The 27961-nt window shown below is 44.8% G+C and overlaps 1 protein-coding gene across 15 annotated transcripts in view; it reads left to right on the top strand.

Annotated features, from left to right (window-relative positions):
* BLTP1 (bridge-like lipid transfer protein family member 1) overlaps positions 1-27961 on the top strand; it is a 1831302-nt gene that overhangs the window by 1193519 nt on the left and 609822 nt on the right. For all 15 annotated transcript variants that reach the window (XM_086962202.1, XM_086962209.1, XM_086962198.1 and 12 more), the window contains 2 exons: positions 1212-1380; positions 14263-14474. In XM_086962202.1, the coding sequence (XP_086818328.1) occupies positions 1212-1380; positions 14263-14474 (381 nt within the window). The remainder of the gene's footprint in view (positions 1-1211; positions 1381-14262; positions 14475-27961) is intronic.

Here is a 27961-nt window from a genome sequence, read left to right as displayed (position 1 = left end):
AGTTGTGCTTCACCGCAGTGCACTCCACTAACCTAGTGTTTACCTTATCTCTAACTTCATTGCCTTTGTCCTCCGTTACCTATTTTTTTCTTTATCCGTCTTGCCCATTGAACCACCGTTAATAATGTTGAACAAGACATACTCTTGACAGATTTCACTCACATAGATATACTTGCTGTTTCATTCTCCTGGTACTCCTTCCTTACCTACAGGTCCTACTTAGTGGCAGGTTGCTCCTTTAGCTCCACTCCTGCCTCTCTAGTAAAAGGCAATATTGATATGTAAATGTTTAGACCCCCTTCTGTTATCCACAAAATATATTTTTTTAGCAACATAACATCCATCTTCTAGTTCTTCTGCCACATCTTTGTCTCAGGATTTATTGCTTCTCCTTTTCGTTACATACTGGATGTCCGCTCACACTGTATTTTGTAATCCTGCCATGAAAATCAAGATTCTCTACTTTCCCTAATCTGTTCTCAGATCTAATGTAGCCTATATTATTTATGCCCACTTAATTCTCTCTTCACCCCTAGCCTACACGTTCCAGGTTCTTTTTGCCAAAGAAAAGAAGCTTTCCACTTCCAGCATGTGTGTGTCTACATGTGACCTCATCCACCATCTTACTTCCCATCTTACTTCAAACCTTCACTATCTCAACTTTCTACTTTTTTTATACTCTATGCTACAATCAATATGTAACACTTCTGTTTTAGTCACTTAACATCATTCAAATTACATATATGTTTCAGTTAAAGATGACAAAGCTACTGATGTATGACAAATGCCCACCATTCTCAAACTTAATTTAGAATAAGCACAAGGTGAAGTCACTGATGGTGGAGAAGGGACTATGTCTTGTTTGTTCTTCTCAGTACTGACTCTTTCTCACTGGAGAAGGGAAGAAACTTTCAAAAGTTGAATACTATTGCTTCTGGTGGCACCAGACTTCTGCTACCAATTACTGTACACATTTCAAACTACATATCTCTTTCAGTCGGAAGCCAAAATGATCTTCCTTTTATTTTGAGTAGTACATGTGTTGCCTTTATTCAAGAGGAAACCATTTTGCACTTTTCACATTTGATGTGTTGTGCTTTTTTTCCTCTCAAAATATGAAATTGTTGTTTTATGGACCACTATATCTACTATAATGTAATGTGTTCATTTAATATAACCTACTAATTGTATTTCTCCCTAATTATTCAAAGGTTTATGAAGAAGCTGGTTCGGATTTCCACCAGGTTGCTTATTTCAAAACAAAAATTGGTTTACGAAATGCTCTACAAGAAGAAATAAGTGGCTCATCCGATCGTGAGGCTGTGCTTATTACTTTAAACAGACCAATTGTCTATGCGCAACCTGTTGCCTTCGACAGAGGTAATATAGTATAATTGTTCCTCTTTCTACATTATTATATATGTCCAACTAATTAACTCATGACCTTATAAAGCCATTATTGAAAAAGCCTCTTCATTCTCTTTTACCATCTCTATGGCCTGATTTCTGGTTTCGACTTCTTATTGTGAAAAACTATTTGTAATAAAAAAAAAAAGTAAATACATCTTTGTCCACATGATTGCCATTTTGAGGGCATTTGAGTGCCTATTCAAGAGCAGAAGAAATAGGGTGTTTCATGGAATAGGAGGAGAATGCAAGTAATGTCGCACCGTTCCCCTTTGAATTCCTTTGTAGTTGTTCGGAGCAGGAGTATATTGATTGCTAGGGTGTTGTTGGTTTATGAGTTACAGGCTCCTTTCTTGTAGTCCTAGATTAAAGTAGGACACTATTTAGGATTTCCAAATGTTGTGATATGTAAGGAAACTTGGAGACTTACGTGCCTGGTATTTTTCTCTTTCAAGGGATAATAATGCCATCTGGATCGCCTTTGCATTCCACCTTTGTGATAAAGTAATAAAATGAAACTCATGGGTAAAAGCTGAATGTGCACCAGATTCTTGTCTAATTAACTGAAGAATAGTTCTTGTTTTTGAATAGTCCTGGCCCCTTGATATACTGCTGTAGAAAACAAATTGTTGTCCAGAGATGTTCATTTTTGATTTGTGTTTTTGTATCGTTAGAGAAGTAATTTAGCTTGGGTAGACGTTGCTAATCTGGGCTGAATTTTTCTGGAAGACATTTTTGAAAATGATAATGCAATATTTTATGAACCATGAGACCTACATACTTCATTTTGGTGTCAAAATATAGGATTTGGGGCTTAAGTAGCCTTATAGAGACGGAAAATAACTCCTCAGATCAACCCTTCCACCATTTTCCAAAATGGCTGCTCTTTAATTATGTGCTTTAGCCATCATATGGTAAATTATTTTAATATTGTTTGTTTGTTTTTCTGTTGATTCAAATTCGTAAACATGATTGAAGCAGGTGGTAGCAGAGGATCTTTAGTGTCTGACTGAATGTTGCTAACTACAAAATCTGAGGACTCCTTCAACAATGAAAAATGCTATCATATGCCAAACTAATCCAAAAGAAAAGCTAACATCATCTACACCTGGACAGAAGAAAGTTAGAGAAGCTGTACAAATACGGCAAGAGGAAGTTCACTAAAGATTGAAACAGATGGGTGAAGAGGATCAAACATTTCACCATTGTAACAACCAGTGCTACAAGTTGTATACAATAGAAAAAAGCCTAAAAATACTGTAAAAATATAGCAGAAACCAGTGAATCACAACAAGAATGTGAGTCTTCTGAGAAAGCGACACCAAACCATGTGCCCATCCACTTAGAAGACCAATGACTACCCCTCATCCACCTCCAATTACTGATCAGAATGCAGAAGATCTTCAATATATTATCTATGGTTTATCCAGAACAAGGGCCAAAGGGATTGACGAAAGAATAAAGTACAGAGTATGTGAGTCTCACAGGGCAAACATGTTTTTATCTGCAGCTAGTTTCTTCCAAGATGAAGTTTTCAGCCGAGTAGCTGATTTAGACAGCAAGGTAAACCCAAATACCTTGCCCCCACACAAACACAGTTGTGTCTGCCTTGGCTCCGGTAGAATGTGCCCAAAGTTCCTCAGGAGGCTCCTTTTCGGCAATGGGATAGTATGCTTCGATTAACAGGACAATCTACCTGGACAAGGTTAGCTTCTGAACCGCTTTTCGCTTCTTAGCACCAGTAGAGACAATACGAATACATCCCCAGGTGCTCCTTTGTGTGCTCAATGTAAAAACTAGAGCTCTGTTTGGGACTAAAGGGTGAAGCTGTTCCTCTTTCTTAGAGGGGTGAGGCAGTGTGTTCTGTACTGTGAGTTCGGTACTGTCCCACATGGAACTAGACACCACCTTCTGCAAGAAGGAAGAGTTTGCAGCACCATCATGCCCGGAAAGAAGATAGCTTACAGAGATTATACTGACTGCAACTGCAGATTAATACATGGAGTGCAGAAATAACTCCAATGAGGAATAAAGTCTTAAGAGCAGCTGTGCATATGCATGTGTGCATACATGCGAAAATGTGAATGTACAATGAGCTCCAAGCAGCAATGTAACCGCCAGCCTTCAGTTAATTGTGCACTCTGAAAAACAAATGATGTTTTAAAGCTACTTGGGTGCTGGCTACGGGTTCACACTCAGTGAGATCCGAGAAATAATGTTCAACATTGATGAAACAGTATTGATTCATAATAATGAAATTAAGATGTTTCTGGTGGAAATGTACAATGTTAGAATTCCTTTTTGTCAGTCTAACAAAATGAACGATCCACTTATGGTGTTCTCGGCTGATTTAACTCCTGAAGTTGTTGCTGCCAAAATAAGATCACAGAATGCAATAAAATAAGCAGGGACCATTTTGGGAATCGTCCTAGAAAAGTGGAAGACAATCTCATGAGCCGACAGACTTATGCTGTGCAAATGTACTGTCTTTTCCAAATCGTTTTATGAATTACCTCACAGCAGAAAGAAAACTCCGCTACACATAACTGCCCATGCAATCTATGACAAGTGCGAAAGTAGAGACCTAATAACTTCAGTGTATAGGGTTGGTGTATCAACAAGTTTAATGACTTAGTATGGAGTTATAATGGCATATTACGGAGCAGGAACTTGTTAGGAGCTCATCTGAAAAATATTGTGAATCTGACAGCATACCACTTCCAAGTCACTTTTCCAAAAAAGGATTTACAATTGCTGCTCTTGATAAATTTGATTTTGATAGCAGTTCTTCTTTGTTTGGAGAATCTAACGCATATTATACTGCCATGGTGCTTTTTCTAGACTGTACCAATGAAGTAGCTACTGTAAGACAAACTGTGAATAACAAGAAAGAGATGAGTACAGGAATAACTTTACGATCATAAATTCTTATATCTGAAAGAAACAGGTTAGTATTAGATTCCTTACCTTAGAATATCCCCAGGCGTCAGACTGGATCTGGAAAATTTTGCGTAGCAGTACCCCTGCGCATCGGTAGGCGTCGTCTGCAGCTCCGCGTCCGACGTTGATGTCGTCGGAGTACTTAGACGCCGCCCTCGCACGCTGACGTCAGTTCTTCTTTTTTCCGCGCCAGCAAGAGCAGGCCCAAAGAAAGTGGTACCCTGAAGTCACTTTTTGACTAAACTTTTTCGATCCTTTTTGGATCCGTTTCGAGTCTACGACTCCATCGGGGCCGGTAGGGATGCCCGGGTTCAAGCCCTGTTCCGACTGCAACCGACTGATGTCGGTTACCGACCCCCCCATCGCCGGTGCCTACATTGCCTGGGGCCCAACCACGATGACAAGTCGTGCCCCGACTGTCAGGCCTTGGTGTCGAAGGCTTGGCGGGAGCGGTCCCGTAAGCGCCTCCAGCTCCGGCAGTAGGCCCGCGCCGCTCGAGGTCCCGGTCCGGAAGGAGGTCGAGGGACCGGTTGCGGGCCGGAGTCATCACAGCTCGGCTAGTCGACACCACTCGTCGGGCTCCAAGTCCTCAGGTAAGAGGCACAAGAAGTCGAAGAGGCGACATCGCTCTTTTGACTCCCCCCAACGCTCGCGCGTTGGGTGACACCGCCCACGCGGCTCCGCTGGAGCTGCAGGCGTCGCGGCCTGCTCCATACCCGCCGGTCCCTGGGCAGAACGTGACACTGGAGATCGATGCCTTCCTCATGTCCATGAGATCGCTCTCTTCTCCGACGGGTTCCGCGGCGCCTTCGGGTTAAGCGGCCCGACTGGGTGCCCAAGCGGGTCGGGTGCTTCGGCCCTAACGCCATTGAGTGCTTCGCCCCGGCGCCGTCGGCGACTTCGATCCCGACGCCGCAAGGTCCTGCTGGTCGACCTTACGCTACGACCCCGCCGGCGTCGGCCCCTAAGCTGTCATCCCTGGTCTACCCCTCGGTCCAGATCCGGCGTCGGAGCGGCGCCAATCGACGCCACATTTGGCGCCGGCCGAAGCAGATCTGGGTCCATCCTTTACACCTGAATTTCAGGACATGGTCGACGAGAGGGACTAGGCGGGGTCTGAGGACCCCCTGGCACGTGAGTGCGAGTCATTTCAGGACTGGACACAGGAACTAGGAGAAGCCAGTGGGCTGGATACCTCCCGGACACTGGTTTTGTCCCCCCTCCTACCGTGGCTACGGAGGAGGGGGCTTCCTATAGTGTGGTGCTGATGAGGGCAGCCAAGACCTTGGCCCTTGAGCTCCCCATCGCAACAATGAGGTCTAACATCCTCACAGAGGTCCTTAAACTGCAGGAAAGCTCCCCAGAGCCTCTACTGTCGTTTAATGAGGCTCTCGCAGACGTCCTCTTCGGCCCACTACAGGTCCTCCTGTAGATAGGAACGTCGCTAGGCGCCACCGCCCCGGGCGACCCGAGTTTCTTGTCCACCCATCCCACCCCCGAGAGCCTGGTTATCCAGGCCTCTACTTCCCAATCCGCATTTTCGACGGCACCACCAGATCGGGATTCCAAGAGGTATGAACAGTTCGGAAAGAGGATGTTCTCCTCCCTTAGTTTGGGGTTGCGGTCGATCAACACCGCATGCCTCTTGGGCCGTTACACCCACTCTTTGTGGGATACGGTTGCGGCCGGGCTGCCTGAGTGCCTGGAGGGAGCCCGGGCGAAACTCGCTCAAGCCCTCGCGGAGGGAAGAGACGCAGCGCAGTTCTCTATACGATGTAGACTGGATACCACGGACTCGCTAGGTAGAGCGATTTCCACGTCTGTGGAGGTTCGCCGCCACGCCTGGCTGAGGTCCGCCAACTTTTCGGCCGATGTCCAAAACACCCTTATGGACATGCCGTTTGATGGCAGCCACCTCTTTTATGGCAAGGCAGATCATGCGCTGGAACGCTTCAAGGACTCCAGGGCTACGGCCAAGTCCTTAGGCCTGTCGGCCCGCGTCCGCAGTCTTCTGCCCAGCGCTCCTTTCGGGGCCACGGAAGGAGTGCTCCCACACGTTCTGCCAGCCACGGGCAGCAGACTTACATTCAACACGGTGGCGGACGTGGTTACCGTTGCGGCGATAACAGGTGACAACGGCGCGGCCAGTCCACATCCACCCCCGCAGCATTCGCCTCAAAGCCTTCCTATTCCGAGCTTTCAGGCCCATTTAACGCCAGTGGGGGGCAGGGTTCGCCATCACCTCCTCCACTGGCGCACCATCACATCGGACAGGTGGGTGCTGCAAATTGTCCGAAGGGGCTACTCCCTTCCCTTCGAGGCGACCCCTCCAGCCATGCCACCGCAGTACCACCGCGTGTCGGGGGATCACTTGCAACTTCTACAAGAGGAAGTTTCGGCCCTCTTGGCCAGGAGGGCCATCAAGCGCGTTCCTGGGCCAGAAGTAGAATGTGGTTGTTACTCCCACTACTGTCTGGTTCCCAAGAAGGGCAAAGTGGGCCTACGCCCTATCTTGGACCTAAGGAACGTCAACAGCTTGAAGTTCAAGATGCTGACTTTAGCTCAGGTCTTAGCTGTCCTGGACCCCGGAGACTGGATGGTAGCGTTGGACTTGCAGAACGCATATTTTCACATCCCCGTCCTGCCGGCCCACCGGCGCTACCTGCGGTTCACGGTAGGCCACGAGCACTTTCACTCCCCTTCGGCCTTACCACCGCCCCACGGTGTTCACGAAAGTGATGGCGGTGGTCGCAGCTCATCTGCTCAGGTTAAGGGTTTCAGTCTTCCCCTACCTCGACGACTGGTTGTTGAAGGCGGGCTCGCCCCAGACAGTCGTCAGCCACCTCCAGACTACGGCCGACCTCCTGCACCTGCTGGGGTTCTCCATCAATGTGCCGAAGTCACACCTGTGTCCCTCTCAAAAGCTCCTCTTCATCGGAGCGGTTCTAGACTCGGCGCAGTTTCGGGTTTATCCTCCCAAACAGCGGCTTCAGGGTATTCAGGCTCTGATTCCGATCTTTCAGCCGTTATCCCGAGTCTCGGTCAGGTTGACACTGCGGCTTCTGGGGCTGATGGCTCCCTGCATCCTTCTGGTGCATCATGCCAGGTGGCGGATGCAGGCTCTGCAGTGGGACCTGCAGTTTCAGTGGGCACAGCATCAGGGCAACTTGTCCGACCATGTCTTGATCTCGTAGGGCACTGCAAGACAGTTGCAGTGGTGGCTCACTGACCGCGATTGGGTCAGCGGCAGATCCCTCTCCCTACCCCAACCGGAGCACGTAGTTGTGAGGGACACGTCCCTCCAGGGCCTGGGGGGCCACATGGGAGAGGCAGAGATCAGAGGGCTCTGGTCTCCGGCGGAGTCCCGGCTCTACATCAACCTTCTGGAGCTGCGGGCGATCTGACTTGCACTGAAGGCATTCCTCCCCTCTATCCGGGGGAGTGTAGTGCAGGTGTTCACAGACAACACCACCGCCATGCGGTACTGCCACAAACAAGGCGGGTGGGGTCGTGGACCCTATGCCAGGAGGCTCTGCGCCTCTGGCAGTGGCTGGAACATCAGGGCGTGACCCTGGAGGTTCAACACCTGGCAGGTTCCCTGAACGCCAGGGCGGACGAACTCAGCCGTCGGTGCAAGATGGATCACCAATGGCGTCTGAACTCGGACGTTGCGCAAGGCTTCTTTCAGCAGTGGGGAGAGCCTTGGTTAGATCTATTTGCCACAGAAGAGAACGCGCAATGTCATCAGTTCTGCGTGTTGGAATTTCCAAGGCGGCACTCGCTCGGAGACACTTTTCGTTGCGAGTGGAGCTGCGGTCTGTTGTACGCCTTTCCACCTATACCACTTCTGCCCAGAGTGCTGAAGAAGATCAGGCGCGACCGGGCCCAAGTCATCCTTGTGGCTCTGGACTGGGCACAAAGATACTAGTATCCCGAGCTACTCAGCATGTCTGTTGATCCCCCGATTCGTCTGCCTCTTCAGGAAGACCTTTTGTCGCAGCAGCAGGGGATTTTCCTCCACCCGAACCTGTCCAGTCTCCAGTTACATGCGTGGAGATTGAGCGGCGGCAGTTGAGGCCATTTGACTTGCCTCCTGAAGTCTGTGATGTGATTCTGGCAGCCAGGCGTACCTCCACAAAATCGGTATACGCCTGCAGGTGGAACAAATGTGTGGCATGGTGCACAGCAAAGGCTGTGCATCTCCTTTGTGCTCCTCTTTCAGAGGTTCTCCTCTTTCTTCTTTCTCTTGCCCAGCAGGGCTCTGCTCTGTGCACTCTAAAGGGCTACCTCTCTGCCATTTCCGCCTTCTTGAGGCTCCCTGATCAGCCCTCTTTGTTCAAGTCCACAGTTGTAAATAGGTTTTTGAAGGGCATCACTCATATGTTCCCTCCTGTTCCTTTCGTGATGCCTCAGTGGGACTTGAACCTTGTTCTGACATATCTGATGTGCGCTCCCTTCGAGCCCCTTCATAACTGTCCTCTTCGTCTCCTTACTCTTAAGACTGCATTCCTGGTTGCCATCACCTCTGCCAGGAGAGTGAGTGAGCTCCAGGCTCTTTTTTCTCAGCCTCCTTTCCTTTATTTGTGTTGCGGACGCAACCCTCTTTCCTGCCCAAGGTAGTCACAGCCTTCCAAATCCAGCAGTCCATCACTTTGCCCACCTTCTTTCCGCCTCTGCTTCCCTCGAAAGAGGAAGAGAGGCTCCACCGTCTGGACCCAAAACGTGCGCTCTCATTCTATCTGGATCGCACACGCCAGTTCTGGGTGGATGACCAACTCTTTATTGGTTTCGTGGGCGCTAAGAAGGGTCGGGCGGTGCACACACGGACTATTTCTCGATGGGTCGTCTTGTGCATCAAGGCTTGTTACTCTCTGACTAGAAAGGAGCCTCCTGTGGGGCTACGTGCCCATTCCTCTCGGGCCACGGCGGCTACTACTGCCCTGGGTCGGGGAGTCCCCTTGCAGGACATCTGTCAGGCAGCTACGTGGGCCTCGCTGCACACGTTCGCAAGACACTACTGCCTGGAAAGCCAAGTCCGGAGAGATGGCTTTTTCGGCCCTTCCGTTCTCCAGGACTTTCTGGTGTGATCATTGGTTCGCAGACCCACCAACGGGTTGGTATTGCTGGGGTATCTATTCTAAGGTAAGGAATCTAATACTAACCTGTTTCTTTCAGATGCACAAGTTACTTACCTTCGGTAATGATATATCTGTAAGAAACAGTAGTTAGTATTAGATTCTTTACCGCCCCACCCATCCTCCCGGTTCTGCGAACCGATATCTAGGATTAAGGTCATCCCCCTTTCAGGGCCCTAGTTTTCATGGCACCAGTGTTGGTTTTTATCATGGCTCTGCGTTTCTGCCATGGAAAAGCTGTGTATAAGAACTGACGTCAGCACGCGAGGGCGGCGTCTAAGTACTCAGACGACGTCATCCCGGGCGCCAACGATGCCGACGTCGGATGCGGAGCCGCAGACAACGCCTACCGACGCGCAGGGGTACTGCTACGCAAAATTTTCCGGATCCAGTCTGACGCCTGGGGATATTCTAAGGTAAGGAATCTAATACTAACTACTGTTTCTTACAGATATATCGTTACCGAAGGTAAGTAACTTGTGCGCCAAGCACAATAAATGTGTTTGACGAGCCATTTAAAATAATTATGGCACCAATTATTTGAAAGACTAAGAAAACCATATATTTCAAAACCTAGTCATATGCTTTATTTTTTTTTTTCTTTTTGTTTGTTTTTCTTTTTATAAGACAAACCTCAATCTACAAACCATATTTTACACAAACATAAGCTTAAGCAAAATTATATACACAATTATGGTCACTTTAGACCTTTCCTGGACATATTCATACATTCCTTTTTGCATGTGTTGTTAGGTCTATTCGTCTATCATGTACTCTAATGAAAGGTCATTAATTCCTCTTTTATATCACTGGAATGGTCGATGTGTTTCGGCCTCATCAGGACCCGAGAAAACAAAGGGAATGACCAAAGTTTTCTTTCATAGTACGCTTTAGCGCACTGCATGCCCACGAACAACCTCATCCTGTTCCATGTAATATGAAAGAAAATGTGATCACCCCCCCTTGTTTCTTGGGTCCTGATGTGGCCAAATTTGTCTGGCGGCCGAAACGTGTTGACCATATTTCCCTTTAGAAGAAAGAACAATTCACTGATATAAAAGAGGAATTAATTACCTTTCGTTAAGGGACTGAATTAAAAAGTCTATAAAAAAAGATTAGAGCCCTTACAACGTATATTTGTTGTTGGATTTTAAATGTAAATGATAGACGAATAGAACCAACAACACATGTAAAAAGGCATGTATGACTATGTCCGTTAAAGGTCAATAAATGCGTATATAATTTTGTTTGTTTGCATAAATTATGTTTTGTACATTGATATTTTTCTTATTAAAAGGCAAACAAACAATAAGAAAAAATTGTTGCCATAATTAATTTAAATCTCTCGTCATACACATTTATTGTGTTTGTCATAAGAATGTATAGTCTTAAAGTTATTCGTGCACTTATCTCTTTCATGTTATTCATGATTTGTGTGCCCAAGAGTGGCAGTGTCAATTGGGGTCCACCCTTCTTTGTGTAGCAGGAAAAAAAGCTGTTTCATCTATAGGCATAAGCACATGAAGCTGAAAAGTTATAACCCACCTGCCTTGCCAATGTTTGCAAAATCACTACTAACCATCAACATGTCGCAGTCTAGTTTATCATATTGCTTATTCGGCGTGGACTGAAGGATGAAGAAAAGCCAGTTCCTCTGTGGCCTGGAATTCATGCTCTGATCTCCCAGAATACTGTCCCACTGAAGAAGGATGGGTTTCTACCAGTTAGAAAATCGCTGGTCACAAACTACACAACCGTATACGCAGCTCTAAAACAAATTCCAAAATGTGCGTGCTCAGCTTGAACACCAGCGTATTCTGCCAATTTTCTGAAATAAAGGTGTTTTCGGTATTGTAGCTGACATTTTAATGTGCAATCGAGTGGAATGTGATGATCTTTATCCAATGATGGGTGTTTTCGACATGACTCAAGTTGCATTGCGGTGTGCAGGAAGTTATCTCAGTGGACGTGGCATAGACGATCCACTTATTGAGGCTGAAATCTTTAGAAACAAAACAGTCCAGTCAGAATTGAGTGGAACTCATTATGTTTGTTCATTACAAGGATGCTCATCATATCTGAGGCTATAGAAACAACGCGTTGAAATGCTTTCTGGAACAAGAATGACAAATTATGTTTTGCATATCTTATCTCCGAAGTGAATAAGGCACAGGGTACACTTCATTCAAAAGACATAATGCAAAGCCAAGTAATGTTCAGTACAATCAGTTCAAAATCAGAAAACCAATTTCGTAGAGATTGTCAAAGAATTTGAAGAAAAATTAGAACTTTACAAGTACTGGTGAAATGTTTTACACATGATAGCTCTAGTGAAAAACTTGGTACATGCTGATCGGGAAGGTGTTTGGGAGCTGCACGTGAAGACTGTGGAGACACGGATTACTATCTTTAGCAAATTCGATTGCATAAACTACCTGAGATATGGGTCCTGGTATTTGGAAAGAATAAAGAAGCTAGAGGTAGATAAACCATACCTCTACCGAAAATTCATCCAAAGACATTTTGTGCTGAAAGATAGACTGAATGTTCAATGATGTGGCTACAGATATTAAAATGGAACAGACGATTCAGAGATCACAAAAAAAAGCTCCAAGGGAATTGTTGGTCAGACATGTAAAGGTGAATATGTTGCTCAATGGCAGCAAGCTTACCATTTATTCCTTTCTATTTGCAATGTTTTCAGAGAGATGACAATTTCAAAATTAGCGGACCATCGTGAAACTGTTCCTCACTATGAAGTTGTGGGAAACGGAGGGGAATGTTTTAATAAACATGTCGACAGGCTTCTTCATTTCATGCTGCAGCAAGGAAACCCCTTTCAAATGACTGAGCCTGAGCAAGGACACGACACAAGGTTCACCAAACAATTTGTGGATAACGATAAAAAGACATGTCTACTTGATGTCCTGGCACATGAATCGAAACTATATGCAGAACTGAAGCAGGAAAGATTTGTATTGAAAGGGACATAATCTCTAAAGCTAAACGTCTATGCTTTAATTGCCATAGCAAGATTTTCGTACAACCAGCCACTACAAAACAGGTTACAAAATATGCAACTTTTCAAACACATACAGAGATGGATGTAGCAAAAGAAAGGGGTGAATTTATCAAGGACATTCTGTCACACAATCTTCTTCCAACATCTATTATAGCTGCCATTTTGGAAAATGGCAGAATGATTGCTCTGAGGAGTTATTTTCTGTTGCCATAAGACTACTTGAACCCCAAATCCCATGGCACCAAAATGAAGTATTTAGGTCTCTTAGTTCCTGAAATATTACATCATTACTGAAACATGTATGTCATTTTAAAAATGTTGTCCAGATAAATTTGGCCCGCTTAAGCAATGTCTCCCCAAGCTAAATTACTTCTCTAATGACCCAAAAACCCAAATCAAATATGAAAATTGATTTACGGAGGTACATCAGCGTGCCTGGATTAGTAGTGGCTTCTGGAGAGTTCTTGTCAACTTGCCTATGAGAGGTCATGGTGGTCAGAGACCAAAACAGTTAGTGTCCAGAACAGAACAGTACAGCTAAATTGCAATTAACATAATCTCTAGTCTCTGGCCAATAAGAATTACATTTTGCGAAATAGTGCTGTAACAATGTCAAAGAGAACTTTTGTTATGAATGCTAATGGAATTAGAAAGTGCTTTTAGTCAAAGTACACTACCAGTGTCAGACACAAATAATAATAGATGAAGGCATATAGTTCAATGATTGATGTTGCAAAAGTGCCTCGCTCTTCAACTATTGGTTTGTATTCTCACTAAAGTTCTCTCTACAAAAACTTTTTGCAAGAGGGTTTATGCAATTTTAAATTAAAGTATTGCATCATGTTTTATGCCTGCACTACAGGATGTTCCTCTAGAGGAAGAGAGGGTGGGTTTCCATATCTGATTGCAGTCACAAATGTAATGAATTCGAAAGTGATAAAGATAACATGGTAATACCTTTGTTTATTATCCCATTGCTAGCTACAGAAATCAGAATTCAGGGTTTTTTGCCACAAAAGTGCAGCCACGTTTTGGGAGGGGCAAGAAAGTGGTGTATTACTGCAGCAGTTGGAATTCGCTTTGATGTGCAGACTCCTGTTGGGTCCGGAATCAGGATTATCAATCTGAAAAAAATTGGTGCCTTAGTCACAATTGATGTTGCTAGGAATTCAGGTGCCAGCTTGTGTGTAAATTGTTTTGAACTCTGTACCAGACTATTGAGATGTTTATTTATCATTTGCTGTCTTATAAGTGCTTAATTCAGACACTCTGTTCATCACCACCCCCTTTTCTGAATCGTTTTTGGCCACTATAGGTGTGGCAGGGTATACTCAGACATGAGTCCCTTGCTCACTGCACCATCAGGATTCAAGCAAGCCGGGCCGACGACGGCTAAAATGCCAGAAACCGGTCCCCGGTAGCTTGTCTCCTTTCTGGTGAAGAATTGGCTTGGTAGTTTAGTCTGCCCTGTTCCCATGATGCACTGGGCCAGGGACAGACTGATTTGCATATAGCCAGGTTCTGAGCTGGGATGGTGCAGTGAGCTAAATAACGGTGATGGATCAAGCCCTGATCTTTGGACTGGGTAAGAGTGGTCTGCTTAAATCAGACACTCTGTTCATCACCACCCCCTTTTCTGAATCGTCTTATAAGTAGAGACAATCCATTTTGTGCAACCCCTAGTTGTTTTTTGTACTAAGCCAATGAATGTAGCATTTCTTCAAAATCATTCACATTGATTTTTGTTTATAATTTCAGCGGTGCTGTTTTGGCTGAACTACAAGGCCGCCTACGATAACTGGAATGAACAACGGTTAGCATTAAATAAGGACGTGCACGTGGCTACTAAGGAAGTAGTAGACATGCTGCCTGGTATCCAGCAAACATCTGCTCAGGCTTTTGGCACCCTTTTCCTCCAGCTCACTGTCAATGATTTGGGGATTTGTCTACCCATCACAAATACACCGCAGGTATTGAAAAATGTAATTAGTTGTCTAAAGATCATACTGTGATTGTGTCCATTTGGCTGAATTGTTCATTTAAATATTGGTCTAAAATTACTACCCATCTACTGACCTTGACATATTAACTTTTAAATAAGAGGCCACCTTTATACTCCCCATGACTAAATGTAATGTTCAAGAATGTTGTGTACTGCAGGAAGGGTAATACAAAGCTGAAATGTGAATCGCAGGCTGCAGTTGTATCCCTGAAAATCTCCTATTGTTAAAGTGACAGAAATCATAACCTGTAAGTAAAGAGCAGGTAATGTACTGACACAAACTCTTAGTAGTGTATGAAGACAGCAGTGGCTACTTTGCAAAACTTGCCGTGATTCTTGTGCTTGCTAAAAAGAAAGATTCTCTGTGTCTCAGAAAAATATTGAGGTTGTACCAATTGCAGGATGACACTTCTTAGGAGATGGATTTTATTTAGTTGTGTTAATGTATATTAATGTGGCTAAATATGAGAAAACACATGTTGTTGAAATGGATGTTTGTGTTTGATCCTTAGCAGCAATGGTGTAAGTTATGTCTGCTCCTACAGTCAGGTCACACCCATAGGCATCCAGCTTAAGTATATCAGTTTTTTAATGATATCTTTAATTGGGTTTGTTGTTGGGTTACCGTACCTTTCTAGGGTGCTCTAAACCACCTGAGTGGGTAGAACAGGATTGACACCTACAAGAATCAGTAAGAAGCATACATACGATCACCCTTCTGCCATTGTTGAGTTGATGTATTAAAATTGTAAGTTCAACGGCATACACATGCTGATTTCTAACATTAGATTATTTGCTTATTTTAAAGAAGGGTATTGTTCGAAAGACTAAAATTGTGACTTGGGCCATGTTTAAAGTTTGGCCAAAAAGTGGCAGATGTCCGTTCTGGGCTGTTGACTATATACCACTGACTTGCTGGGCAGAGCGGATTCATCTACGTGGCCTTAAGGTGCCATGCCTAGCTGAGGACAACGAGCTTTTCTTGGAATATCTGAGCATATTTTATGAACATGCCCTTTGATGGCTCCTTTCTCTTCGGAAACAAGTCAGATTCAGTGCTGGAGCTCATTAAGGAGAGCAAGGCTATGTCCAGGTCCTTGAACCTTTTTAACTGCCCTTCCCTCCCCCAATCTGCCTTTCACTCCTTTCTTGGCCCTAGAAGAGGATTCCAGCTTACTCTGTACCTGCCCAGCCCCCACGGTGTACATGCTTCTCAGCCTCTGCGTAGCCGAGGACACAGTACCCACAGGCCTTATTTGTCTGGCTGCCAGAGGTCAATCTGGGGTTCAGGCTCAGTGTGTCTAATTCACACTTGACTACCTCTTACACGCTCCCTCTCATCGGAGCTGTTCTGGACAGTGTACAGTTTCAGGCCTATCCTCTTTAAGGCAAGTTCAGGATTTTCAGGCTATGATACCGATGTTTCGGTCTCTATCCTGGATTTCAGTGAGACTGACTCTGAGGCTGTTGGGCCTCATGGTCTCCTGCATCGTGGTGGTGACACATGCCCAATGGTATATGCAAGCTTTGCTTTGGGGCCTGAAGTTCCGGTGGACACAGCATCAGGGGAATCTCTCCTTCATTGCCCAATTCTCGGAGAAAACTGCAAATAGTCTGCAGTGGTGGCTAACAAACCACGATTGGGCCAGCTGCAGACCTCTCTTCCTTTCCCAATTGAATCTGACAGTGAAGACAGATGCATCACTACTGGGATGAGGCATCCACTTAGGAGAGGTGGAGATCAGAGGCCTCTGATGTCCAGCAGAATCTAGCCTCCACATCAACCTTCTGGAGCTCTGGGCTGTCCAGCTGGCATTAAAAAGCCTTTCTTACCCACCATCAAGGGAAGGCTAGCGCATGTGTTCACGTACAACACCAGTTCCATGTTGTACTGCTACAAACAGGGCGGGTGGGGTTGAGGCCCTTTGTCTCTAGACATGGCTGGAACGTCAGGGCATTTCCCTGATTGTTCAACACTTGGTATGTTCTCTGAAGTCATGGGCGGACAAACTCCACCGAAGATGCCTAGCAGATAACACATGGCACCTCTATCCGGAAGTGGTGCAAGTACTCTTTCAGCAGTGGAGAGAGCCTTGGCTAGGTCTATTCACCACCACCTAGAACATGCAATGTCAGCAGTTCTGAGCGCTGGAGTTTCCAAGGCGGTTCACGCTCGGAGACCACTTTGTCTCAAGTGGAGCTCAGGCCTCCTCTACACCTTTTTGCCCATAGCGTTCCTGCCCAAAGTTCTCAAGAAGATCAGGAATAACTGGGCTCCAGTCACCCTTGTGACTCCAGACTGGCAGCGGAGAGTTTGGTATCCCAGGCTGTTGAGCATTGCCATCGGTCCTCCGATCAGGCTGGCCATTCATGGGGATCTTCTGTCACTGCAGCAGTGGAGGATTCTCCACCCGCACCTATCTATGCTCCACTTTCTTGCGTGGGGATTGAGCAACAACAGTTGACAGCTTTCGAACTTCTGCCCGAAGTCTGCAGTCTTATTATGGCAGCCAGGTGTCCCTCCAAAACGATATACGCCTGCTGTTGGGCTAAATGTGTGGCTGTTGTGTAGTGAAACAGGTTGATTTTCTTTCTGCTCTCCTCTCTCATGTTCTGCTGTTTGTTCTTTTCCTTGGCCAGCAGAGATTGTTTTGGGCACAATTAATGGCTCACTTTGTGCTGTATTTGCTTTTCTGTGATCGGCTGACAAACCTTCTCACTTCCAATCCCCTATTGTACATAGGTATTTGAAAGGTTTGCAACATATGTTTCCTCCTTCTCCCTTCATTATGCCTCAGTGGGGCCTTAATCTGGTCCTGACATTCCTGATGTGTGCTCCTTTCAGCCTTTGCACAACTGTCCACTCAGGCTCCTTTACCATCAAGACAGCCATCCTGGTGACCTTAATATCTTCCCTGGTGTCAGTGAGGCTTTGCCATCCAAGCATCCTTACCTGAACATCTACCCAGACAAGCTTGTTCAACAGACTAGAGTGTCCTTTCTACTGAAACTCATCACTCACTTTCATGCAAGCTAGTCCATCATTCTGCCTACCTTTTACACATCGCCACATGTCTCCAAGGAAGAGGTGCAACTTCAACATCTGGACCCAAAAAGACCATTGAACTTCTGCCCTAACCGCACAAGAGAGTTCCGGATGGGCAAACTCTTCGTGGGGTATGTTGGAGCGAAGAAGGGAAAGCCTGTGAAGAAGCGGACCATCTCCAAGTGGATCTTGCTCTGCATTAAAATCGGCTGTGCATTGGCCAAAAAGCAACACCCTGAGGACTCATTCCACCGGGGCCGAGACTGCGACCACTGCTTTACTAAGCGGAGTTCTGGTCCTGGACATCTGCCAGGCTGCAACGTGGGCATCTCTGCACACATTCACTAAAGAGTACTGCCTGGACAGTTAGCTCCGTTGGTACGGGCACTTTGCCCATTTGGTCCTACAGAACTTAATCGTGTGAAACTGCTCCACAGAATTACCTCCAAGGAGGTATTGCTTGGGTATCTATTCTAAGATATGGAATCTGCGGCTAAAAGTCTCTATCAGATGAACAAGTTACTTACCTTCTTTAATGTCTTATCTGGTCGAAACTCTGTCTAGCTGCAGATTCCTTAACCACCTACTCATCCTCCCTGCTCTGCAAATAGATTTCTTGGGACCGGGCTTTCCCCTTTCAGGGTCCTTATTTTCTAAACTAGTGATTAGTGTACTTTATGGCCCTGCCCTCCTGGCGTGGAAAGTCGCGAAAAGTAGCTGATGTCAGTGTGCTGGGGCGGTGCCTATATAGGCACTGTGCAAGTCACATCTGGCGCGGTCACTACCACCAACGTCCTGTGGAGCCGATCACTGCCACCTACTGGCATGCAGAAGTATGGCTCACAAAAATTTTACAGATCCAGTCTGACGTCTGGGGACAATTCTAAGGTAAGGAATCTGCAGCTAGATAGTCTCTCTACCAGATAAGGCGTTACCGAAGGTAACTAAGTTGTTCATATAGGTTATTTAGAGAGGTCGAATAATTTTACATCCTACTAGGTACAGTGTGAATTAAGATCCTTAGAAGATTTTTATCTTCTCTTCGTATGTTTGTGAAACTTTGTGGCCAGAACTCTGATGGCCAGTGTAGAGACTTTGTTTGAATATAGATGACCCTATTTGAAGACTGGGTTGGCTCAGCATTTTTCAGATGACTTTCTTTGTTAATTTTCATTAATGTATCCAAATGTAGATGTTGTTTGAGGTTAAAAAATCTGCAGAGTAAATAGCATCAATTGGAAGAAGAAGGTATTGGACCTTTGACTTTGTGAATGGCGATCATGTTCCCTCCTTACATTTTGCTATTGCCCATGGTGATCCCTTTACAGGCCGTACACCTTCTGATACCTACTGAGACAGACACAACAGAACACAGTGAGTCTATGAGCCAAATCAACTGGCTCAGCTGTCAAAACAACTCATAACGAGTCAAAGGATGCCCAAGTCACCCTACAACAGCCTTAGCAGAATCTGGGAGCACCTTCATGTTTGAAAAAAAATCCATCTCTGAATAATATCTAGAGAAACTGGTCGACAAGATCCAAAACCATCTAGACGTGGATTACCATCAAACAAACTCAGTGATCAGTCCTATCATCTGGCCGTCCAACTTGTAAATCGGCGGGTCCTTTTATCATCAAGACCACATGCCACAAAGTTGATTAATGGTACTGGATCTAGTCCACAGAGAACTATGAACCGCCTTCTGATGACTGATTCTTGATGGTTGTGAATAAAGTAAAAGTACAGTGCAACATAAACAAATGTAGTGACTTAAAATAGGATGATGTGTCCTTAGAGCTACTACTTTAATAAATGTCAGTTCTCACTGGTTAGAGCAGCAGACCCTGATGCAGAGATCAGAACCGGGACCAGGGTTCAATTCCCGTCGCGGCAGGGTCTTGGGCTCAATGTCTGCGGACCTGATAATTCTCGCCACGGTGCCTACTCTAATCATGGGTCCCACTCTGCAACTCTCGGCAATAGCTTGCTTAATCTCCACTCCGGCCCTAATCGCTAAGGATGCCTGGCTTCACCTTGGGTTGCCCAGGACAGGAACAGGCCAGGATGGGTTCCTCAGCGGTACAGCGCAGGGACACACTGGCTAGTGTAACCAGGCGCTTTATAAGCTCAGTTACTTTACTAATACTTTTACACCCCCTAATTAAAAACTAGAACAGTGCAAATGACAGTGTGACCAAATAACTGTCGAAAAATGGGCCAACATGTTTCTGCCTAATGGGCAATCAATCCCCCGTCTTTCATCAGGGCCTCTGCTCTTAGATTGTTGCTACTGTTATAATAGACAAAGTGGAAAAGAAAATGCAAAACTGCAAATAATATGGGTTGGAAACCATTCAACCTGTACCAACCGTGACACTCTTATCCTCTGTGTCAATGGATATATGAGAATCTATGGAAAAAACATATATATATTAGTGTGGTACCATATCCGATAAATATCAAACATGCGTGTTCCCAGAAACATATTAGTAACTGATTATACATTTTTTTTACTTTTCTCACCCAGTATGACAGGGGACTGGACCTCACCTCGCCTTGACTAAGCTCAGGTCTACGAGGCCCCGCTCTATGGAACAAGAGGGTGCAAACAGACAGAAAGGACACCATGTAACTCCTACCTCATACCCATAATGTCATTATATCTTGTCTGTTAATTAAGGCAACCTCTGCCACTCACAGATACAGTGACAGAACAACCCATCAGTCTCTGAAATGTCCCCATAATGTATGCATCCAAACATGCATAACCATTCTTCAAGACATATTTGCTCTAATCATTCGAATCATATTGCTATGAACAAGATGTTCCTGATAAAATTATTTCGCCATATCAGTGAAAACGAAAGCCGTATTAGGCCTCTTCTCATTAGGCACACGTCGCTATTATCTGACTGGTGCAGACATACGACACAAGTCCTTATTATCAGACTGGTGCAAACATACAACACAAGTCTCCAAGATCGAAAAACTAACGAACGTGTCAACAGACTTGTTCCCACCAACCAAACCAGCGTCTTACCTCTCCGTCGATACCTCAAGGTCTCTCCTGAGACTTGGGGGAGGCACCGAACCACTGAGGTCTGGGCATATATATCCCATGTCACCAGCGCGGGACTATTTTCTTTCGTGTCCCAGACTTGTTCTAAAAACATGTCTGTTGGCAGAATATGAAGTCTCGTTGAGTCCTCAGTTAAGGACTTGCCCAGAGTATATGTTACATCCCAAATAACCACATAACTCGCGGGTGGAAGGATCATGGCGTCTTCGTGTAACACACCATTCCCGGAACTACAGAATGACGTCATGCCGTCATCTCCTGTAGTCCTGGTGAATAACGGTTTATTCAAATTACAGGGGAGCTGTTAAACCCTGGATATGACCAGCAAACTTATTCAGGTGTGTGAACTACACCTTTCATAAGCTCCATCGCCCTAATTCATTGTGGAATGCTTTATAAATTACACGAATGATGTAGAGTCCCTATATACTTCTATCCCCCAGGATGAAACTCTTGAAGTGGTCACATCCATCCTGGGGGATAATGTCTGGGATACCATAACACCGGTAACTTTCATTATGGCTTTGGCCAGGCTGGCCATGAAGGATAATTTCTTCAGTTTTGAGGATACCATCTACCTCCAGACCTCCGGGACGAGCATGGGCAGCGTTTTTGCCCCAAGCCTAGCAAACCTGTATGTGCACCAATTCGAACAGCAGCATGTGCGCATACCCACCAACCCTTTCTACGCTTCAATAAGGTGGTGGAAGCGATATATTGATGATGTGTTGGTGGTGTGGAGAGTAAGTTTAGACTCAATCAAAGAGTTCCACCTTTGGTTAAATGGTAGGAATCAATTTTTGAAATTTACGGTTGAGGCACACAAAGAAAGATTGGCATTCCTGGACCTTTCTATATATGTTACACCTGCAGGCCTGCAGAGTGAACTATATAGGAAGCCCATGGCTAAAAACTCCCTGCTTCTATACGAAAGCCATCATCCTAAGTCCCTTAGGGAGAATTTACCCTATGGCCAGTTCCTCTGTATACGGAGGAGCTGTTCAAATACTGAGCACTTTAAGATCCATGCTGATAATCTGAAAACACAATTACAAGAGAGACACTACCCGCGTTCACTCATCAAGCGGTCTCAGAAGTGAGCTAGTAACAACAACCGGAAAGCGCTTTTAGAACCCCCGGTCCAAAAAAGTCCCACAGACAGACTGACCATTGTCAGTACCTTTAATACCAGAAGTAACCAGATTCAGAAAATTGTTCGGAATCACTGGCGGACTCTCAATCACAGCAATGATAAGATCGCTTTGCCTATTTTTGCTTTTAAAAGAGCAAGTGGTATCCGTGACTGCCTAGTGCATACTCGTCCTAAAGAGACTCCCAGGAGAGCACTGGGAACTCTCTGGGATTTACCTCCAGCTGCCAGGCACCATCCATGTGGTAACTGTTCAGTCTGCCCCCAGACTAAACATTCCACCCAGGTCGATATAGGGACTGACAGGCCATGGTCACAGATTCATTTTACGAACTGCAATAGCGACAATTTGATCTATCTTCTAACATGTCCTTGCTCAATTAGGTATGTGGGCATGACCGCTCGCAAAGTTCGAACACGTATGTTAGAACATAAAAGTTAATTTCGCTGCAAGAAGTCGATGACCAGCCTCACTAAACAATTTTTGGAGAAACAACACGGAGAAGCGGACCTCAAGTGGACTGTTCTAGAGAAGCCGTTCATACCCTCACACACGAGCAATGTCTCCAGATATCTGTTCTTGAAAGAACAAAAATGGATTTACAAGCTTAATGACAACATACCATGGACCTCATTGTAAGGGTCTTTGGGAAGTAACCTTAAACAACATTCATAGGAAAGGCCATTCAATCACCTATGTTCCCACTGTATATCCCATAGTCGTCCACTGAGTGGTTTGGTTTGTAGAGTAGAGCCTTCCAGTCCTCTGGGTATACCTGAAGCTTAGCCACAATAAGACTTACATATCTAGAATACATTCACTTTCTAGAGTGATTGATTTTGATACCTCTAATCTATTATGAGATATAATATACTATATACCTGAGGGGACATAGGTGGCGGTACGAGTATCAGTCACCTGAATAATAAGTAGGTGTAGGCTTACTATTTTGTCTTCAACTTGGTAGTCGATGTTATCAAGAGAGATCATTTAACTGATTTTGAACAGACCAGCCAGTAACACCAAGGAAGTTTTTTACAAAGGGGCGGAGTCTTGTTATAGGCACTAACACATGCACTAGTGAATATTCAATACGTCGGTACTACAAGTGAGGATATGATGGCATATTGTACCGACGGAGAGGTAAGACGCTGGTTTGGTTGGTGGGAACAAGTCTGACACGTTCGTTAGTTTTTCGATCTTGGAGACTTGTGTTGTATGTTTGCACCAGTCTGATAATAGAGACTTGTGTTGTATGTCTGCACCAGTCAGATAATAGCGATGTGTGCCTAATGAGAAGAGGCCTAATACGGCTTTCGTTTTCACTGATATGGCGAAATCATTTTTACAGGAACATCTTGTTCATAACAATATGATTCGAATGATTAGAGCAAATATGTCTTGAAGAATGGTTATGCATGTTTGGATGCATACATTATGGGGACATTTCAGAGACTGATGGGATGTTCTGTCACTGTATCTGTGAGTGGAAGAGGTTGACTTAATTAACAGACAAGATATAATGACATTATGGATGTCTGCTGAGGTAGGAGTTACATGGTGTCCTTTCTGTCTGTTTGCACCCTCTTGTTCCATAGCGCGGGGCCTCGTAGACCTGAGCTTAGTCCAGGCGAGGTGAGGTCCAGTCCCCTGTCATACTGGGTGAGAAAAGTCAAAAAATGTTATAATCAGTTACTAATATGTTTCTGGGAACACGCATGTTTGATATTTAGCGGATATGGTACCACAGTGATATATATATATTTTTTTCATAGATTCTCATATATCCATTGACACGGAGGATTAGAGTGTCACGGTTGGTACAGGTTGTATCGTTTCCAACCCATATTATTTGCAGTTTTGCATTTTGTTTTCCACTTTGTCTATTATAACAGTAGCAACAATTTAAGAGCAGAGGCCCTGATGAAATCCGGGGGATTGATCGCCCATTAGGCAGAAACATGTTGGCCCATTTTTCGACAGTTATTTGGTCACACTGTCATTTGCACTGTTCTGGTTTTTAATTAGGGGGTGTGCCCTGACATTTTTTAAAGTAGTAGCTCTAAGGACACATCATCCTATTTTAAGTCACTACATTTGTTTATGTTGCACTGTACTTTTACTTTATTCACAACCATCAAGAATCAGCCATCAGAAGGCGGTTCATAGTTCTCTGTGGACTAGATCCAGTACCATTAATCAACTGTGTGGCATGTGGTCTCTATGATCAAGGGATCCGCCGATTCACAAGTTGGACGGCCAAATGATAGGACTGATCACGGAGTCTGTTTGATGGTAATCCACGTCTAGATGGTTTTTGTATCTTGTCGACTAGTTTCTCTAGATATTATTCAGAGATGGATTTTTTTTCAAACATGAAGGTGCTCCCAGATTCTGCTAAGGCTGTTGTAGGGTGACTTGGGCATCCTTTGACTCGTTATGAGTTGTTTTGATAGCTGAGCCAGTTGATTTGGCTCATAGACTCCCTGTGTTCTGTTGTGTTTATCATTTTGTGTAGTTGGGGATGTGAACCAGGTTAGGGTCTTTAAAACTTTCTTTCTCTTTGACCCTCTCTCCTCTGTTTGTTGTGATACCTACTGAGATAGGACATTTCTGGGACCTGAAATGGTTGAGTGAAGCATTTCTTCTTATGTAACAGAATGTTGTCATGTCGGATCTGCATATGTTGTGCCATTAGTGGTACCCAGTGCTCTATCCTATAGGTAAAACATTGTCCCGATATTTGAAAGAGACATTTGCACATAAAAAGCTGTAAATATCAGAACACAAATATTAATCTAGCACACTTGGGATCATGATGCTAAGCCAGATCATAATTGTATTGTATGAGGATCTCATACAGTTTAAATTTACAGTATCTAAGATGATTTTTTATTCAGGTGACCTGAACAGATATCAGAGCAACACCTAGGGTGGTGGGGGAAGCTGTTGCCTAAAGTCCATATATTGAGTCGAACAGCCCAACACTCAGACATACACCACCTAGGCTAGGCTGAGGAGAATGTTATTAACAATGTTTGGATTTGTAATGGGACAATGAGGTTGCCTTACCCTTACCACAGCCAACGATCAATGTAGGAAAAGCAATTTCTGCATGAAAAGTGCTTTAGATTTCTCCACTTGTTTTTTTCCACCCTTGTACTGCTCCCTCCATACAGAGTTTTGTTTCCTATTTATTAAAGGAGTGGTGGAAATGGGTTCTCCTACTTCAGTGGGGAATGGTCTCTACTACAGCTATTTAGGAAAGCCTAAAAAGTGTTGGGACGATGCCCTATATTGAAGGTGATGGTTATAAACATAGATATTCCTCTATTACAGTTGAGTCAAGATGCTCATCCTTCAACAAGTCTTAGCTGTACTCTATGAACAGGGCTGGTTTGTCTCTTGAGACTGCCAAGATGCATACTTTCACATTCCTTCTGCCAATAAACAGGAAGTACTTGTGGTTCATTGCTTGGGTTCTTTATTCCCAGATTACATCTCTACAGTTTGCCTCACGAGCCCTACAAGTCTTTACAAAGAAAATGCCAATTGTAGTTGCGCTTTTGCATTGCTTTTATGAAGCTAACAAAAGGTATTTGTCTTAGGCTGGATCCTGTCAGTCCCAAAACGTAGCCTTTGGCTCATAGCAAATGCATGAAGTCTCTGGTTTCTCGTGGCCCCTTATTTTTATCAAATCTATTGAGTCATAGGGAACATCTACCCTTGCAGACAAGTATTTTGTTCTGGTCTGGAGAAAACAATGGGTGAAAAGGCTTTATTTAAACCTAAAATTAGAACAATTTGTCATTGTTTTTCTCTGCATTAATAAGAAGCTATCAGTCACTTGGAAAGAGTGAATATCGAGAACAAATTATTGCTTGCCGTTCTACTACACCTAGTGGAATTGGGTATTCGAAAAAACATTGCAAAAGGGGGCCTAGCATCCCTAGCATTTTATTTTTTCTCCACAGATTACACACCCTTTACTATCCAAATGGGTGCTTAGTTTCTTCACTTGTTTAAAATGACCAGAAAATGTTTAAAGTAAGATTATATATTCAGTTTTGCTGGTTCATCATTTACATAAAAGTAGAGGGCATAAACATGATTGTTTATAATCTGCTATTATAAACAGTTTTAAAAAAAATTAAGCCCCCCATTTTTTTTGTGAAGTTTTTGTTCTAGCCAGTGACGAAAATGCCACTTTCCTGTGTGAGAAACACATCAAACAAGCAATGGCAAAGCCAAGAGGTCTGCTTTATTTTAAGTGAAAGATATGGGGGATTGCAAAATGTACGTCTGTAGTTCTGTGACTGGGTGAGTGTGTGAATCTGCAAATGAGGTAATGGTGGAGTGAGTGAATGACATTAAGCCTGGTGTTGTCACCATGGTGCCACAGAGGCCAAACATATTACTACAACCAACTGGGAAGCCACCAGGCTTATCCACCATTGCGTCTTCCTTCTCTGTATCTTCTCCTTTACCTTATCTTCCTCTCCTTGCATTTCCTCCTCTTCTACTTCCTCCTGTATTGCAGAACTGGGGATGCAGTGACAGAGGTGACAGAAGTATTTACAACAAGGGGTGGTGAGGGACAGAGTCTCTGAATTAAGCAGAAAGCTCTCACCCAGTCAAGAGATCAGGGCTAGATCCAACACCGTTTTTTAGCTCACTGCACCATCCCAGTTTCAGAACCTGGCTGTATGCAAATTAGTCTGTTCCTGTCCCAGTGCATGATGGGAACAGGGCAAACCAAACTACAAAAGCCAATTCTTACACTGGGAAGGAAACAAGCTCCCGGGGACCGGTTTCTGGCATTACAGCCGTCTTCGGCCCGGTTTGCTTGAATCCTGATGGTGCAATGAGCAAGGGTCTCACATCTGAGAATACCCTTCCACGCTTAGGGTGGACAAAAATATTTACAACAAGGGGTGGTGAGGGACAGAGTCTCTGAATTAAGCAGAAAGCGCTCACCCAGTCAAGAGATCAGGGCTAGATCCAACACCGTTTTTTAGCTCACTGCACCATCCCAGTTTCAGAACCTGGCTGTATGCAAATTAGTCTGTTCCTGTCCCAGTGCATGATGGGAACAGGGCAAACCAAACTACAAAAGCCAATTCTTACACTGGGAAGGAAACAAGCTCCCGGGGACCGGTTTCTGGCATTACAGCCGTCTTCGGCCCGGTTTGCTTGAATCCTGATGGTGCAATGAGCAAGGGTCTCACATCTGAGAATACCCTTCCACGCTTAGGGTGGACACAAATATTTACAACAAGGGGTGGTGAGGGACAGAGTCTCTGAATTAAGCAGAAAGCTCTCACCCAGTCAAGAGATCAGGGCTAGATCCAACACCGTTTTTTAGCTCACTGCACCATCCCAGTTTCAGAACCTGGCTGTATGCAAATTAGTCTGTTCCTGTCCCAGTGCATGATGGGAACAGGGCAAACCAAACTACAAAAGCCAATTCTTACACTGGGAAGGAAACAAGCTCCCGGGGACCGGTTTCTGGCATTACAGCCGTCTTCGGCCCGGTTTGCTTGAACCCTGATGGTGCAATGAGCAAGGGTCTCACATCTGAGAATACCCTTCCACGCTTAGGGTGGACAAAAATATTTACAACAAGGGGTGGTGAGGGACAGAGTCTCTGAATTAAGCAGAAAGCTCTCACCCAGTCAAGAGATCAGGGCTAGATCCAACACCGTTTTTTAGCTCACTGCACCATCCCAGTTTCAGAACCTGGCTGTATGCAAATTAGTCTGTTCCTGTCCCAGTGCATGATGGGAACAGGGCAAACCAAACTACAAAAGCCAATTCTTACACTGGGAAGGAAACAAGCTCCCGGGGACCGGTTTCTGGCATTACAGCCGTCTTCAGCCCGGTTTGCTTGAATCCTGATGGTGCAATGAGCAAGGGTCTCACATCTGAGAATACCCTTCCACGCTTAGGGTGGACAAAAATATTTACAACAAGGGGTGGTGAGGGACAGAGTCTCTGAATTAAGCAGAAAGCTCTCACCCAGTCAAGAGATCAGGGCTAGATCCAACACCGTTTTTTAGCTCACTGCACCATCCCAGTTTCAGAACCTGGCTGTATGCAAATTAGTCTGTTCCTGTCCCAGTGCATGATGGGAACAGGGCAAACCAAACTACAAAAGCCAATTCTTACACTGGGAA

This window comes from Lissotriton vulgaris, chromosome 3_1 (assembly GCF_964263255.1).
Source record: "Lissotriton vulgaris chromosome 3_1, aLisVul1.2, whole genome shotgun sequence".
NCBI classification, from domain to species: domain Eukaryota; kingdom Metazoa; phylum Chordata; class Amphibia; order Caudata; family Salamandridae; genus Lissotriton; species Lissotriton vulgaris.
Note: the sequence above shows the minus strand (reverse complement) of the source record. Positions and strands in the feature narration are given on the sequence as shown.